The sequence below is a fragment of the Emys orbicularis genome, chromosome 10, assembly GCF_028017835.1.
Source record: "Emys orbicularis isolate rEmyOrb1 chromosome 10, rEmyOrb1.hap1, whole genome shotgun sequence".
In the NCBI taxonomy this organism is placed as follows: Eukaryota; Metazoa; Chordata; order Testudines; family Emydidae; genus Emys; species Emys orbicularis.
Genome location: NC_088692.1, coordinates 91008272 through 91023755, shown reverse-complemented (window position 1 = coordinate 91023755; position 15484 = coordinate 91008272). Strand labels below are relative to the sequence as shown.

The following is a 15484-nucleotide window of genomic DNA, read 5'->3' as shown; positions in this document are numbered from 1 at the left end:
AGGTCTGATACTCACAGATGGCGCACCACGAGGAAGCACAAGCAGGAGAGCGCAAGAGGGGAGGACTCCTGTCTCAGACTGAGAAAGCGGGACAATCAGCGAGTTATCTTAAGTGTCTATACACAAAAGCAAGAAGCCTGGGAAACAAGCAGGGAGAACTGGAAGTCCTGGCACAGTCAAGGAACTATAATGTGATTGGAATAACAGAGACTTGGTGGGATAACTCACATGACTGGAGTACTGTCATGGATGGATATAAACTGTTCAGGAAGGACAGGCAGGGCAGAAAAGGTGGGTGAGTTGCATTGTATGTAAAAGAGCAGTATGACTGCTCAGAGCTCCGGTATGAAATGGCAGAAAAACCTGAGAGTCTCTGGATTAAGTTTAGAAGTGTGAGCAACAAGGGTGATGTTGCGGTGGGAGTCTGCTATAGACCACCAGACCAGGGGGATGAGGTGGAAAAGGCTTTCTTCCGGCAACTAACAGAAGTTACTAGATCGCAGGCCCTGGTTCTCATGGGAGACTTTAATCACCCTGATATTTGCTGGGAGAGCAATACAGCGGTGCACAGACAATCCAAGAAGTTTTTGGAAAGTGTAGGGGACAATTTCCTGGTGCAAGTGCTGTAGGAACCAATTAGGGGCAGAGCTCTTCTTGACCTGCTGCTCACAAACTGGGAAGAATTATTTGGGGAAGCAAAAGTGGATGGGAACCTGGGAGGCAGTGACCATGAGATGGTCGAGTTCAGGATCCTGACACAAGGAAGAAAGGAGAGCAGCAGTATACGGACCCTGGACTTCAGAAAAGCAGACTTTGACTCCCTCAGGGAACTGATGGGCAGGATCCCCTGGGAGAATAACATGAGGGGCAATGGAGTCCAGGAGAGCTGGCTGTATTTTAAAGAATCCTTATTGAGGTTGCAGGAAAAAACCATCCCAATGTGTAGAAAGAATAGTAAATATGGCAGGTGACCAGCTTGGCTTAACAGTGAAATCCTTGCTGATCTTAAACACAAAAAAGAAGCTTACAAGAAGTGAAAGATTGGACAAATGACCAAGGAGGAGTATAAAAATATTGCTCAGGCATGCAGGAGTGAAATCAGGAAGGCCAAATCACACTTGGAGTTGCAGCTAGCAAGAGATGTTAAGAGTAACAAGAAGGGTTTCTTCAGGTATGATAGCAACAAGAAGAAAGTCAAGGAAAGTGTGGGCCTCTTACTGAATGAGGGAGGCAACCTAGTGCCAGAGGATGTGGAAAAAGCTAATGTACTCAATGCTTTTTTTGCCCCTGTCTTCACGAACAAGGTCAACTCCCAGACTGCTGCACTGGGCAGCACAGCATGGGGAGGAGGTGACCAGTCCGCTGTGGAGAAAGAAGTGGTTTGGGACTATTTAGAAAAGCTGGATGAGCACAAATCCATGGGGCTGGATGCGCTGCATCCGAGGGTGCTAAAGGAGTTGGCGGATGTGATTGCAGAGCCATTGGCCATTATCTTTGAAAACTCATGGCGATCGGAGGAGGTCCCGGATGACTGGAAACAGGCTAATGTAGTGCCCATCTTTAAAAAAGGGAAGAAGGAAGATCCAGGGATCTACAGGCCAGTCAGCCTCATCTCAGTACCTGGAAAAATCATGGAATCAATTCTGAAGCACTTAGAGGAGAGGAAAGTGATCAGGAACAGTCAGTAAGGATTCACAAGGGCAAGTCATGCCTGACTAACCTAATTGCCTTCTATGATGAGATAACTGGGTCTGTGGATGAGGGGAAAGCAGTGGATGTGTTATTCCTTGACTTTAGCAAAGCTTTTTTGCCGGCAAGTTAAAGAAGTATGGGCTGGATGAATGGACTATAAGGTGGATAGAAAGCTAGATAGATCATCAGGCTCAACGGGTAGTGATCAATGGCTCCATGTCTAGTTGGCAGCCGGTATCAAGCGGAGTGCCCCAAGAGTCGGTCCTGGGGCCGGTTTTGTTCAATATCTTCATTAATGATCTGGAGGATGGCGTGGACTGCACTCTCAGCAAGATGACACTAAACTGGGGGAGTGGTAGATACGCTGGAGGGTAGGGATAGGATACAGAGGGACCTAGACAAATTAGAGGATTGGGCCAAAAGAAACCTGATGAGGTTCAACAAGGACAAGTGCAGAGTCCTGCACTTAGGACGGAAGAATCCCATACACTGCTACAGACTAGGGACCGAGTGGCTAGGCAGCAGTTCTGCAGAAAGGACCTAGGGGTTACAGTGGACGAGAAGCTGGATATGAGTCGACAGTGTGCCCTTGTTGCCAAGAAGGTTAACGGCATTTTGGGCTGTATAAGTAGAGGCACTGCCAGCAGATCGAGGGACGTGATCATTCCCCTCTATTCGACATTGGTGAGGCCTCATCTGGAGTACTGTGTTGTTTTGGGCTCCACACTACAAGAAGGATGTGGAAAAATTGGAAAGAGCAACAAAAATGATTAGTTTCAGAGTAGCACCCGTGTTAGTCTGTATCTGCAAAAAGAACAGGAGTACTTGTGGCACCTTAGAGACTAACAAATTTATTTGAGCATAAGCTTTCGTGGGCTACAGCCCACTTCTTCGGATGCACAGTTCTTGGGAGACAGACCTGTCCTTGCTTACAGACAACCCCCCAACTTGAAGCAAATACTCACCAGCAACCACACACCACTGAACAAAAACACTGACCCAGGAACCTATCCTTGCAACAAAGCCTGATGCCAACTCTGTCCACATATCTATTCAAGTGACATCATCATAGGACCTAATCACATCAGCCATGCCATCAGGGGCTCGTTCACCTGCACATCTACCAATGTGATATATGCCATCATGTGCCAGCAATGCCCCTCTGCCATGTACATTGGCCAAACCGGACAGTCTCTACGCAAAAGAATAAATGGACACAAATCTGACATCAGGAATCATAACATTCAAAAACCAGTAGTAGAACACTTTAACATGTCTGGTCACTCAATAACAGACCGGAGGGTGGCAATTTTGCAACAGAAAACTTCAAAAACACTCCAACGAGAAACTGCTGAACTTGAATTGATATGCAAACTAGATACAATCAACTTAGGCTTGAATAGAGACTGGGAATGGCTGAGCCATTACAAACATTGAATCTATCTCCCCATGTAAGTATTCTCACACTTCTTATCAAACTGTCTGTACTGGGCTATCTTGATTATCACTTCAAAAGTTTTTTTTTCTCTTACTTAATTGGCCTCTCAGACTTGGTAAGACAACTCCCACCTTTTCATGCTCTCTGTATGTGTATATATATCTCCTCAATATATGTTCCCTTCTATGCATCCAAAGTAGTTGGCAGTAGCCCACGAAAGCTTATGCTCAAATAAATTTGTTAGTCTCTAAGGTGCCAAAAATGATTAGGGGGCTGGAGCACATGATTTATGAGGAGAGGCTGAGGGAACTGGGATTGTTTAGTCTGCAGAAGAGAAGAATGAGGGGGGATTTGATAGCTGCTTTCAACTACCTGAAAGGGGGTTCCAAAGAGGATGGATCTAGACTGTTCTCAGTGGTACCAGATGACAGAACAAGGAGTAATGGTCTCAAGTTGCAGTGGGGGAGGTTTAGGTTGGATATTAGGAAAAACTTTTTCACTAGGAGGGTGGTGAAGCACTGGAATGGGTTACCGAGGGAGGTGGTGGAATCTCCTTCCTTAGAGGTTTTTAAGGTCAGGCTTGACAAAGCCCTGGCTGGGATGATTTAGTTGGGGTTGGTCCTGCTTTGAGCAGGGGGTTGGACTAGATGACCTCCTGAGGTCCCTCAGAACCCTGTTGGGAAGGGGTTCCTTCCCCCAAAGCCTTTTTTTGGCTGTTACAGCCTTCTCAGGAGTTTCCCAGTATCATCAAACCCAGCCATTCAAAGCTCTTGAGTCAACCCCCCCAAAATGATGAGATTTTAAAAACTACGATTTTTTTAAAATAAATTTGGTGTGTGTTTCATTTGCCTTCTGGTTTCTGTGCAGTTGGGGGCACCTGCTTCACATTTTGAAGCTTTTCCTGCAACCACAAGGGCTAGAATGTTTTTCTTAAATGAAAGCTGAGATACTCACACAATCTTCAATGCCAGCAGCTGGGGCTTTAAGAACAGCCCCAAATATGACAAGACTTGTGACAAAATCTCAGGAGTTGGCCACACTGGTTCCCCTCTGGAGCTGCAGCTTCCTGGCTGCAGGAAGGGCAGATTTCTCTGGATTTCCAACAAATCGGTTCCATGCTAAGTAAAAAGAAAAGTCCTTTTCCCCCAGAGGATCCTCTCACCGGCGGGGTGGCCATGGAGGCGGTCAGGGCAGTCCCCACACAGGCTCTGTCACTGTGGAGATCGCCCACAGGCCGGGGTCCTTCGAAGGGCGAGCGGGAGCCGAACGGCTGTTTCGCACGAGCCTCGGTCTGGAACTACACTTCCCAGTGGCCTTTGCGGGAGCAGCCTTTCCCTTCGGTCTGTGTGAGGCGTGGGACTACACTTCCCAGTGGCCTTTGTGGGAGCAGCCTTTCCCTTCGGTCTGTGTGAGGCGTGGGACTACACTTCCCAGTGGCCTTTGCGGGAGCAGACTTTCCCTTCGGTCGGTGAGAGGAGTGGGACTATATTTCCCAGTTGCCTTTGCGTGAGCAGACTTCCCCTTCGGTCGGTGAGAGGCGTGGCACTACATTTCCCATTGTCCTTTGCGTGAGCAGACTTTCCCTTCGGTCGGTGAGAGGAGTGGGACTATATTTCCCAGGGGCCTTTGCGGGAGCAGACTTCCCCTTCGGTCGGTGAGAGGAGCGGAACTACACTTCCCAGGGGGCGTTGCGGAGCTCGCTGGGCGCGTGGAACCAGTCGGCGGCTGGTTCCAAGTCCCAGGATGATTCACGAGCTGCTCTTGGCGCTGAGCGGGTACCCCGGGGCCGCGTTCACCTGGAGCAAGAGGAGCGGTCTCCAGGTACCACCCGGACCGGGTCCCCGTCCCCCCATTACCCCGTGCTCAGGCCCTGCGCTCACCCGGCTTCGCTTCTCCGCAGGTGTCCCAGGAGCTGCCGTTCCTGCACCCCAGCGAGAGCAGCGTCCTCAACCGGCTCTGCCGCCTCGGCACCGACTACATTCGCTTCACCGAGTTCATCGAGCAGTACACGGGCCACGTGCAACAGCAGGTGCGGGCGGGCCGAGGGGCTGAGTTCTCCCTTCCCCTCCGGGCGCATGGAGAGCCCCCGGGGGAAGGGCGCGCTCCTTCTCCATCCCCTGAGCCCTCAGTGGAGTCAGGACTCAGCTCCCTGCGGGGTGTGTGTGTGGGGGGGGGGGAGTGGCCCCTACCTCTCGCACCGGTCTGGATGTGCCTGTAATTAAACTCCATAATACATTGATTATTGCGTATAAAATGTGAGGCCTACCCCAGAGGCTTATTAACTTGTTACCCTACTAGAAAATAGTCCTTCAGTTTGCTAATGTGCAATAAACAAACATATCACTTTGTGTCTCCAGCAAGATCTGCCCAATGAGAAAGACAAAGCCCACTTCAGCACTTCCCTGAGCATCTGACCTCTCATTTGAAGTCAGTGGGTGGTGCTTGTACCAGGGCTGAATTAGGTCTTAAGCCTCCAAAATGAAAGGATAGAGAAACACTTATGGCTAAACTAATTTTTCAAAGCAAAATCTATTAACTAAACTGCCTCAGGATGGGACAATATTGCTATGAAAAATAGACTTCAGAAAGGACAAAACTGCTTTCTCGCCACAAGACTTTCAAATTATCCATGGAAAAAGCTTTCCCAACTTTACTTACTCAGTAACTCATTATTGTACTATAGAACTACTTTCTGTAAGAAGCAATAGCTCCCACTCTGAAATTTATGCCACTATGTTTTTATTCTTTCCAGGCTAGGTTCACACTAAAAATAGCATTGTGAAACCCTAGTTGTATGTTAGACTTGTACATTCAGAATAATGAAATTTCAGTAAACAATTAAAACACTTTTTAGATAGTAATCTTAAAAATGTATTCCTTCCTGCTATGGTTTAAATACCTCACTGCTCCGTTTAAGGAACAGAGAGTCCTGTGGCACCTTTAAGACTAACAGATGTATTGGAGCATAAGCTTTCATGGGTGAATGCCCACTTCGTCGGCATTCGTCTACATGCATCCGACGAAGTGGGCATTCACCCACGAAAGCTTAAGCTCCAATACATCTGTTAGTCTTAAAGGTGCCACAGGACTCTGTTGCTTTTTACAGATCCAGACTAACACGGCTACCCCTCTGATACCTGCTCCGTTTAAATAACTTATTTGGAAGTGTCTAGAATGCGGAGGTAGAAAGAGCAAAGATGTGAAACCACAGGATGAGTGTGTTGGAGATATGAGGTGAGGGGACGTGTAGCTCTCTGTCTTATGCAGTGGGTGACTCTTCCATAACCAGTTGAACTGTGAAGTCTGTAAGGTCCCTCTGAGGCACACTTGCTCTTCCCCTCAGTCAAGGTCACTCAGCATACTTCTCTCTGCATTTGTGCATCAACCTAGCCAGCTCCCGAAGGCTGACTGTCTCCGTGGAGCAGCTCAGTCTCGTTTAATGGAATGGATTAAAAGACTTGCAAGCATAAATTTGGATAGAGCTGCAGAAATCTAATTAGAGGCCCTCTGTGCTCATTGAAGCCTTCACTGCAATGGAACAAACGACCAGGGTGTAGAAATGAGAATGTCAGAACAAAGGGAATGACAAAGGATATTAGAGGGGTAGGATTACTTTGCCTTGATAAAGTTTATTAACTTGCATCTTCATTCTAAACACCAGGGTCCCATTTCAGCCTTTGAGGTCCTAAAAAAAATTACTGGAGAAAGCTGACAGACAGTCTTGGAGGCTGCAGTCCTTTAGCCACACAATAGGTACAGCCCAGAAAATGTGGTACAAACTTTCCTCCATATTTTCCCTTACCAGTGTATCTCAGTCTTGAACTGGATTAACTACCTACAGTGCTAAGAAAAGATTTCGGTCTTCATGGTCCATGCGGTCTTAATGTCAATAGACAGGTCATCAAGATACTCCTTTTCAACTAATTCATATGTGTAAAAGCCAGAAAAGACCATTGTGTCTCTAATCTGATTATTTACGTAACATGGATTATAGAATTTCACCCAGTGATTTCTGCATTGAGCTAGAGCAGATCTTTTTAGAAGTCCGTGATGAAGAATCCACCACGTCCCTTGGTAATCTGTTTCAGTGGTGAATTACCCTTTCATTAAAAAATTGCATTTCTTTTCCATTTTGAACTTTGACTTCGGCTTCTAGCCACTGGATCATGTAACGCCTTGGTCCACTAGTTTAAAGAGCCCTCTAATATTAGTTGCCTTCTCCCTGTGTAGGTAACTATAGACTGATAGAGTTGTCTCTTAAATATCTCTTTGATAAGCTACATATATCAAGTTTCTCTCTAGCCTTTAATAGTAAACCAGGGTTTCTAGACCACATCCTTTTTTAAAGTGGATACCATAACAGGACACTCTACTGCAGTAAAAAGAACAGGAGTACTTGTGGCACCTTAGAGACTAACAAATTTATTAGAGCATAAGCTTTCGTGGGCTACAACCCACTTCTTCGGATGCAGTAGTGGGCTCACCCATGCCATGTATAGAGGCAATATTACCTCCTACTTCTGTACCTCATTCCTGTGTTAATACATCCCAGTATTGTTATCCCTTTTTGCAACAGCATTGCATAGGGAGGTCGTGTGCAGTTGGTTATCTACAATGACCCTCCACATATTTTTCAGAGACACTGCTTTCCAGAATACAATCTCACATCTTTCCCACTTTAGCCAAATTAATTGGGAGGGGGAGAGAGGAGACTGTTTCTCCCCCATCATACATATGCATGCCAAGTAGCCTTTTCTAGCAGGGAAGAGAGAAGAGCAAATGACTCATGAATCCACTACTGGCTTTACAATGCAAACCTAAATTTATCTGATAGGTGCTTAAATATTACCATGATGATTGTATAGAAAACCCTTAAATAGATAGAGGCAGGAGGCTATGTATGATGGCATTATATGGATACTTACGTATTCAAAACTGGACTCAAATCTCTTATTCTGGTTAAAAAAAGAAGCCTTAAAATAGATAACAATTTCTTGTTACTAACAGACTGTCTGGATTTGTAAAATAAGGATAATGCTCACTTATCCCACAGGGATGGCAAGGCTGTGTTACAGTTTGCAAAGTAGTTTGAGATTCACTTGTGAACAGTTCATGTCAGCACAAAGTAACAGTGAAATGTACAAATGGCCACTGTATTATGCAATCTTCTGTCTCAAGAGTTCCTTACTTGTATATCCAAATGGACTGAATACAATTCTGCTCCATCTTTGCCAGCTGACCCACCTCCAGATTAACTGCTGATTTTATTGGTACTTTCAGTGGTTGTTTAAGATGGACTTCACTATTTTTGTTATTTGGATTGGTGATCTAGTGGTGAACACCTCTATCCACTGTCACTTAGGCCTAGCTCCTCAAAGATATTTAGGAGCTGAAGGTTGAAATCAATGGGAACTATGTGCCTAAATATCTCAGGGATCTGGGCCTTAGTTCCCAGTCCACTCATCAATGTACTGGGGCTAATTCAAAACTTACTGTTTGATTTTAGGATCATCACCCTTCCCAGCAGAACCAATGTGGGTTACATGGGATTTACTTGCGGGCCTTCTGTACAGGGCTCGATTCAGTGCTGCAGCCCTACCGACAGGCGTTGCTTGACCTGGAGCAGGAGGTAAGGGAGAGAAAACTGGAAGAAGCTGTGCTCTATTCAATGTTATGAGCTGAAATACTGTGCAGTGGGAACTTGTCTCTTCAGTAACAAATAAGCTAACAAGAAGCAGCCAAAGATGGGATGGAATCTTTCATTTCCAGTGCGGGGGTGTCTTCCAAATTGCTGCTGTGAGGTTCCACTGTAACCCACTGGTCAGTATGTTACATGTCCCCCTCTATGGCTGATCCACTATGTCAGATCCACAGAAAATGCAAGTGTTTGAGTCCTCAGTTTCAGATCCTTATTCTCTAGGTCAAGCTGTAGAGAGTCATGCTTATAGCTCTGAAGGTCCTCAGTTAAATCTGTGTTGTGTCAGCCAAGTTGGTAGGCGTCACACCATCTCTTGGGTAGATTCATTTTGAGTCAATGCCCAGTGATTGCATGGGCTGCTCACTCTCATCATAAGTAACAGCCTGAAGAGGGATATGATTCAAAAGTTTTTGTGAAAAAATCTGAGAGTTAAAGTTATCAGGACTTCTGAGGGTACAGTTTTGCTATTTACCTTTTTCCACCCAGGTTTAGTGCTACCGATTAGAGGCTTATTTTGGTTTGTACTAACTTTTCTGTTGTGGTTGCAGTTCCTGGCTGACCCTCACCTCTCCATCTCCCACATTAACTACTCCCTGGATCAGGTATGTTGCATTTGTTGCCATCTTACTACTGGTATATACAGCATGTGCAATGTTGCAGAGCTACCATTGTTACTAAAACTTCAATTTCTGATGTTTGTACACTTAAATTCCGAGCCTTAAAGTTGTATTAATGTCATCTTTAGCTTTTAATATGGTGTAGTTATACTTGTAAGAAATAGATTTTCCTTTCCAATGTCCACCTTCATGCAAAATTGAAATAGCTGGTAGCATGTATCACACTTCAGAAATGTTAGGAAAGCTACAGTCTGCACTTGACTTTAAGCAGCTCTAGCTTTCAGATTACAAACCAATTTGTTTTCTTTAATGACCTTTTCACCACAGAGTGCAGCTGTTGGGGTCATGTGCCTACCTATGTGGCCATGGAACCTTTTTGACTAGATGTCAGCTGGGGAGGCACGCATCATTGCCTTGTCAGGGATAGAATAGCTCCCCCTTTAACCATCCAACAGTTTCTCTCTGCCTTCAAAAGTCCCATTTAGAGTTTAGCTGCATCATAGAGGGAAGCCAGTGCAGCTCTTCCTATCCTCAAATTAGAGTCTCCTAAATTTATCATCTTGAGAGACTTCAGTACCCACTTAGACAGCACTTCTAGCACATTGGCACAACTCATGTCATCCATGAAAACCTTACTAAGTGACCAAAGAATCTCGGGATAAGCGTCACCTCCACTGTTCAGTCTAGTTGTTGACGTTAAGGTAGAGTAACATCACCAGTATCCTGGTATAATCATCATCTCATCTCTGCAGAAGCCATGGTCTCTCTTCCAGGGACATCCAGAACACTAAGTGGGGCCAGTGAGGTGATAGAGTGGTAAACCACCACAACCAGCTGCTGTCCATACTAGCCCCTAAATGCCCCATCCCTACATATCGCTACTTAGAAGCCTATTTTTACATGTTGGTCCTTGCTTTGCAGTTCCAACTCCTCTTCCCCTCGGTGATGGTTGTGGTGGAGCAGATCAAGACCCAGAAGGTATGGTAAATGGGAGCTGGTTTCTCTGTAGCAGAATCTGTTGTTCCCATCCATTCCCTTTAGTTAAAATTGCATGATGGTGTAAATGACACTAGATGTTTGACAGAGCTTGTAGGAGATAGGTAGATGGGGCTTCTCAGGAAACATTTGCTTTCCTTTTCAGAGTTTATATCTTCCTCCTGAAGACTGCATGGTTCAGGCCAGGGAAGATTTTTGAGGATCAGCAAGAACGAGGCACTGGGGTGGTCAGAACCATACATATGTGCTCCCTGTGTATGGGGCAGATTATCTATTTACTGGCTATGGATTGGTTTTTCACTATGTCAGTGAGGCACCTTGGACATTGCTCATTTGGTGTCACTTACATAAATAGATGGAGAGACTAAGGCAGAAAAATTGTATGGTGGAGGTAGCTCAGCAGCATGAAGCTCGTGCACTGATATCAAATTCCCTTATTTTCCCCTTTGTAATTTACAGAAGATGGGGGCGGAGGATGGAGGGGTGAGCTGGCAAGGCTGTAATTGGAGCTGGTGGGAACGGAAGGTTGTGCATTTCTGTGGTTGGGGAAAGATTCTGAGACAGGTTTGAACGGAGAAACAGAGGGAAAGATTTGGAGCAAGGATGGAAGCAGATGAGTTTGGGGAGTGAGACTGCAGAGAGCCTTTGTCTTTGATCACATTTAATTCACAGTAGAAAAGTATGGAGCACATTTGCCACCTTTATTGTGTGTTGGTGACTGGGATTTCTTTTTCTTGAGTCTTATAAATCCCAAAGACAAGGCAGAAGAAGCAGGATTTCTGACTTCACAATCCATGAAATGTCCTCTAGCCAGTAACGGGGGTTATGGGAGAACTTGTGTGTTGAAGTCCACAAGTCTGCTGGGCCCTTATGTGGGGTGTGGGAGGAAGGTATATAAGAACATGAGAATGGCCATCCTGGGCCAGACCAAAGGTCCATCTAGCCCAGTATCCTGTCTTTCGACAGTGGCCAATGCCAGGTGTCCCAGAGGCAATGAACAGAACAGGTAATCATCAAGTGATCCATCCCCTGTTGCCCATTCCCAGCTCCTGGCAAACAGAGGCTAGGGACATCATCCCTGCCCATCCTGGCTAATAGCCATTGATCGACCTATCCTCCATGAAATTATCTAGTTTTTTTGAACCCTGTTATAGTCTTGGCCTTCACAACATCCTCTGTCAAGGAGTTCCACAGGTTGATTGTGCAAAGCGTGAAAAAATACTTCCTTTTGTTTCTTTTAAACCTGCTGCCTATTAATTTCATTTGGTGACCCCTAGTTCTTGTGTTATGAGAAGGAGTAAATAACACTTCCTTATTTACTTTCTCCACACCAGTCATGATTTTATAGACCTCTCTCATATCCCCCCCGAGTCATCTCTTTTCCAAGCCGAAAAGTCCCAATCTTATTACTCTCTCCTCATATGGGAGCTATTCCATTCCCCTAATCATTTTTTTGTCCTTTTCTGAACCTTTTCCAATTCCAATATATCTTTTTTTTGAGATGGGGCAACCACATCTGCATGCAGTATTCAAGATGTGGGTGTACCATGGATTTATATAGAGACAATATGATATTTTCTGTCTTCTTATCTATCCCTTTCTTAATGATTCCCAGTATTGTTTGCTTTTTTGACTGCTGCTGCACATTGAGTGGATGTTTTCAGAGAACTATCCACAATGACTCAAAGATCTCTTTCTTGAGTGGTAACAGCTAATTTAGACCCCATCATTTTACATGTATAGTTGGGATTATGTTTTCCAATGTGCATTACTTTGCATTTATCAACATTGAATTTCATCTGCCATTTTTTGTTGCTCAGTCACCCAGTTTTGAGAGATTCTTTTGTGTAACTTTTTGCAGTCTGCCTGGGACTTAACTATCTTGAGTAGTTTTGTATCATCTGCAAATTTTGCTACCTCACTGTTTACCTCTTTTTCCAGATAATTTATGAAGATGTTGAATAGGACTGGGCCCAGTACAGATCTCTGGGGGACACCACTATTTACCACTCTCCATTTTGAAAACTTGACCATTTATTCCTCTTCTTTGTTTCCTGTCTTTTAACCAATTACCAATCCATGAGAGGACCTTCCCTTTTATCCCATGACAGCTTACTTTGCTTAAGAGCCTTTGGTGAGGGACCTTGTCAACGGCTTTCTGAAAATCTAAATACACTATATCCATTGGATCCCTTTTGTCCACATGCTTGTTGACCCCCTCAAAGAATTCTAGTAGATTGGTGAGGCATGATTTTCCTTTACAAAAACCATGTTGACTCTTCCCCAACAAATTATGTTCATCTATGTTTCTGACAATTTTGTTCTTTACTATAGTTTCAACCAGTTTGCCTGGTACTGAAGTCAGACTCACCGCCTATAATTGCCGGAGTTACCGCTGGAACCCTTTTAAAAAATTGGCGTCATATTAGCTATCCTCCAGTCATTTGCTACAGAAGCTGATTTAAATGATAGGTTACAGCAATGGTTCTCAAACTTTTGTACTGGTGACCCCTTTCACATAGCAAGCCTCTGTGTGACACCCCCCCCCTTTTAACTTAAGAACACTTCTTTACATATTTAACCCCATTATAAATGCTGGAGGCAAAGTGAGGTTTGGGGTGGAGGCTGACAGCTTGTGACCCACCATGTAATAACCTTGTGACCCCCTGAGGGGTCCCGACCCCCAGTTTGAGAACCCCTGGGTTACAGACTACAGTTAGTAGTCCTGCAATTTCACATTTGAGTTCCTTCAGAACTTTTGGGTGAATACCATCTGGTCCTGGTGACTTATTACTGTTTAGTTTATCAATTTGTTACAAAACCTCCTCTGACACCTCAGTCTGGGACAGTTCCTCAGATTTGTCATCTAAAAAGAATGGCGCAGGTTTGGGAATCACCCTCACATCCTCAACTGTGATGACCAATGCAAAGAATTCATTTAGTTTCTCCGCAATGGGCTTATCGTACTTGAGTGCTCCTTTAGCATCTCGATCATCCAGTGGCCCCACTGTTTGTTTAGCAGGCTTCCTGCTTCTGATGTAGTTAAACAAAATTTGCTATTACTTTTTGAGTCTTTGGCTAGCTATTCTTCAAATTCTTTTTTGGCCTTCCTAATTATATATTTACACTTAATTTGCCAGAATTTATGCTCCTTTCTATTTTCCTCACTAAGATTTAACTTCCACTTTTTAAAGGATGCCTTTTTGCCTCTCACTGCTTCTCTTACTTTGTTGTTTAGCCACAGTGGCTCTTTTTTGGTTCTCTTCCTATGTTGTTTAATTTGGGGTATACATTTAAGTTGAGCCTCTATTATGGTGTCTTTAAAAAGTTTCCATGCAGATTGCAGGGATTTTACTTTTGGTGCTGTACCTTTTAATTTCTGTTTAGTTAACCGCCTCATTTTTATGTAGTTTCCCTTTCTGAAATTAAATGCTACAGTGTTGAGTCGCCGTGGTGTTTTCCCTGCTACAGGGATGTTAAATTTAATTATATTATGGTCCCTATTACCAAGCGGTTCAGCTATATTCACCTCTTGGACCTGATCCTGTGCTCCACTTAGGACTAAATCAAGAATTGCCTCTCCTCTGGTGGGTTCCAGGACTAGCTGCTCCAAGAAGCAGTCATTTAAGGTGTCAAGAAACTTTGTTTCTGCATCCCGTCCTGAGGTGACCTGTACCCAGTCAATATGGGGATAGTTGAAATCCCCCATTATTAGAGTTTTTTATTTTAATAGCCTCTTTCATCTCCCTGAGTATTTCACAGTCACTAACACCATCCTGGTCAGTTGGTCGGTAATATATCCCTACTGCTATATCCTTATTATTCAAGCATGGAATTACTATCCATATTTCCCCTTCCTTCCAGTTCTCACTGGGACCCATTTCCCTTGCACCGTGCACCATTTCCCATATCATTGCAAAGCCTTCTTTGTACATTCAGCTGTAAATGTAGCATTTGAACATCTGAAACTTCGGTATAGAATCAAGTGAAGATTTCTCACTGCAAATCCAGTTTGACCACTTTGTTTCTTCTGCAGATTCATGGCTGTCAACTCCTGGAGACTGTCCATAAACACAGCTGTGGGGGGCTGCCCCCTGTGCGTAGTGCACTGGAAAAGTAAGGAGATTCACTAATACTACTGCTTGGCTATTATGCTCTTGTAACAGCTGGAGTTAGTGCCAAAATATCTTCTCTCTCTAGCTATAGCAAATAGAGATATGTCTAACAAGAGCCCTGTGCAGTCTGAAAGGCAGGAGTGGAATGCTGGGCTGACCGCCCTGAAGGCTCAAATCCTCTGTTTATGTACAGGATAAGTACAACATAGACAGCTGCAGTACAAGCTTCCTTCACACACTGAACTGCCAGTTATCTAGGGTGACCAGTTGTCCCAATTTTATAGGGACAGTCCTGATTTTTGGGTCTTTTTCTTATATAGACTCCTATTACCCCCCCACCCCCATCCCGATTTTTCACATTTGGTGTTTGGTCACCCTACACATTGTGAAAAGGCATGGCCGCACATAGAGAAGGAAGGCCAGGATAAGAGAAGAATGGAAGACATGTTGTGATCAGCGCAATCTCACCGCTGAGCTTGAGGCATTTCCTACGGAAGATGGGAGTTTACTCTCCCTGGCCTCTCTGCTGAGACTGCCAACGAGGGACCAGTTGTGACTGGCTTAGGGATGGCTTTGTAAGTCTTTCTGTCTCCCACGCCTGCACTTTTCCCCTTACCTAATGCAATTTGTATGGAAGTTGCAAAGGAAGAAGTTCCATTGTGTCAGTTGACCCCCTGGATCATAGATTGGAGATTCAGACGTAGGGTGATTTGATTGGCTGAATATTACTAGAAATGGGCTCCCTTGGAGGAGGAAATTAGAGCACTGACTTTCAAGGTGCAGATCGTGGAGCTGCTAAGATGGCAGCTAAGTGAGTAGGAGCAGTGATAAACTAACATATTGGATACTGTAGTTTGATCCTACTTCCTGTGAGGGAGGTAAACAAACAGTACTTTAATGGCACACTCAAGGCCATTCACCTTCCTCC

General features: G+C 44.7%; 1 protein-coding gene across 1 annotated transcript in view; it reads left to right on the top strand.

Annotated features, from left to right (window-relative positions):
* The first annotated feature begins 4873 nt into the window (after positions 1-4873).
* The window catches only part of TUBGCP4 (tubulin gamma complex component 4), a 35377-nt gene continuing 24766 nt past the window's right edge, over positions 4874-15484 (top strand). Inside the window, exons 1-6 of the mRNA XM_065412844.1 lie at positions 4874-4951; positions 5031-5159; positions 8637-8759; positions 9377-9430; positions 10367-10423; positions 14478-14557. Of these exons, the coding sequence (XP_065268916.1) occupies positions 4874-4951; positions 5031-5159; positions 8637-8759; positions 9377-9430; positions 10367-10423; positions 14478-14557 (521 nt within the window). The remainder of the gene's footprint in view (positions 4952-5030; positions 5160-8636; positions 8760-9376; positions 9431-10366; positions 10424-14477; positions 14558-15484) is intronic.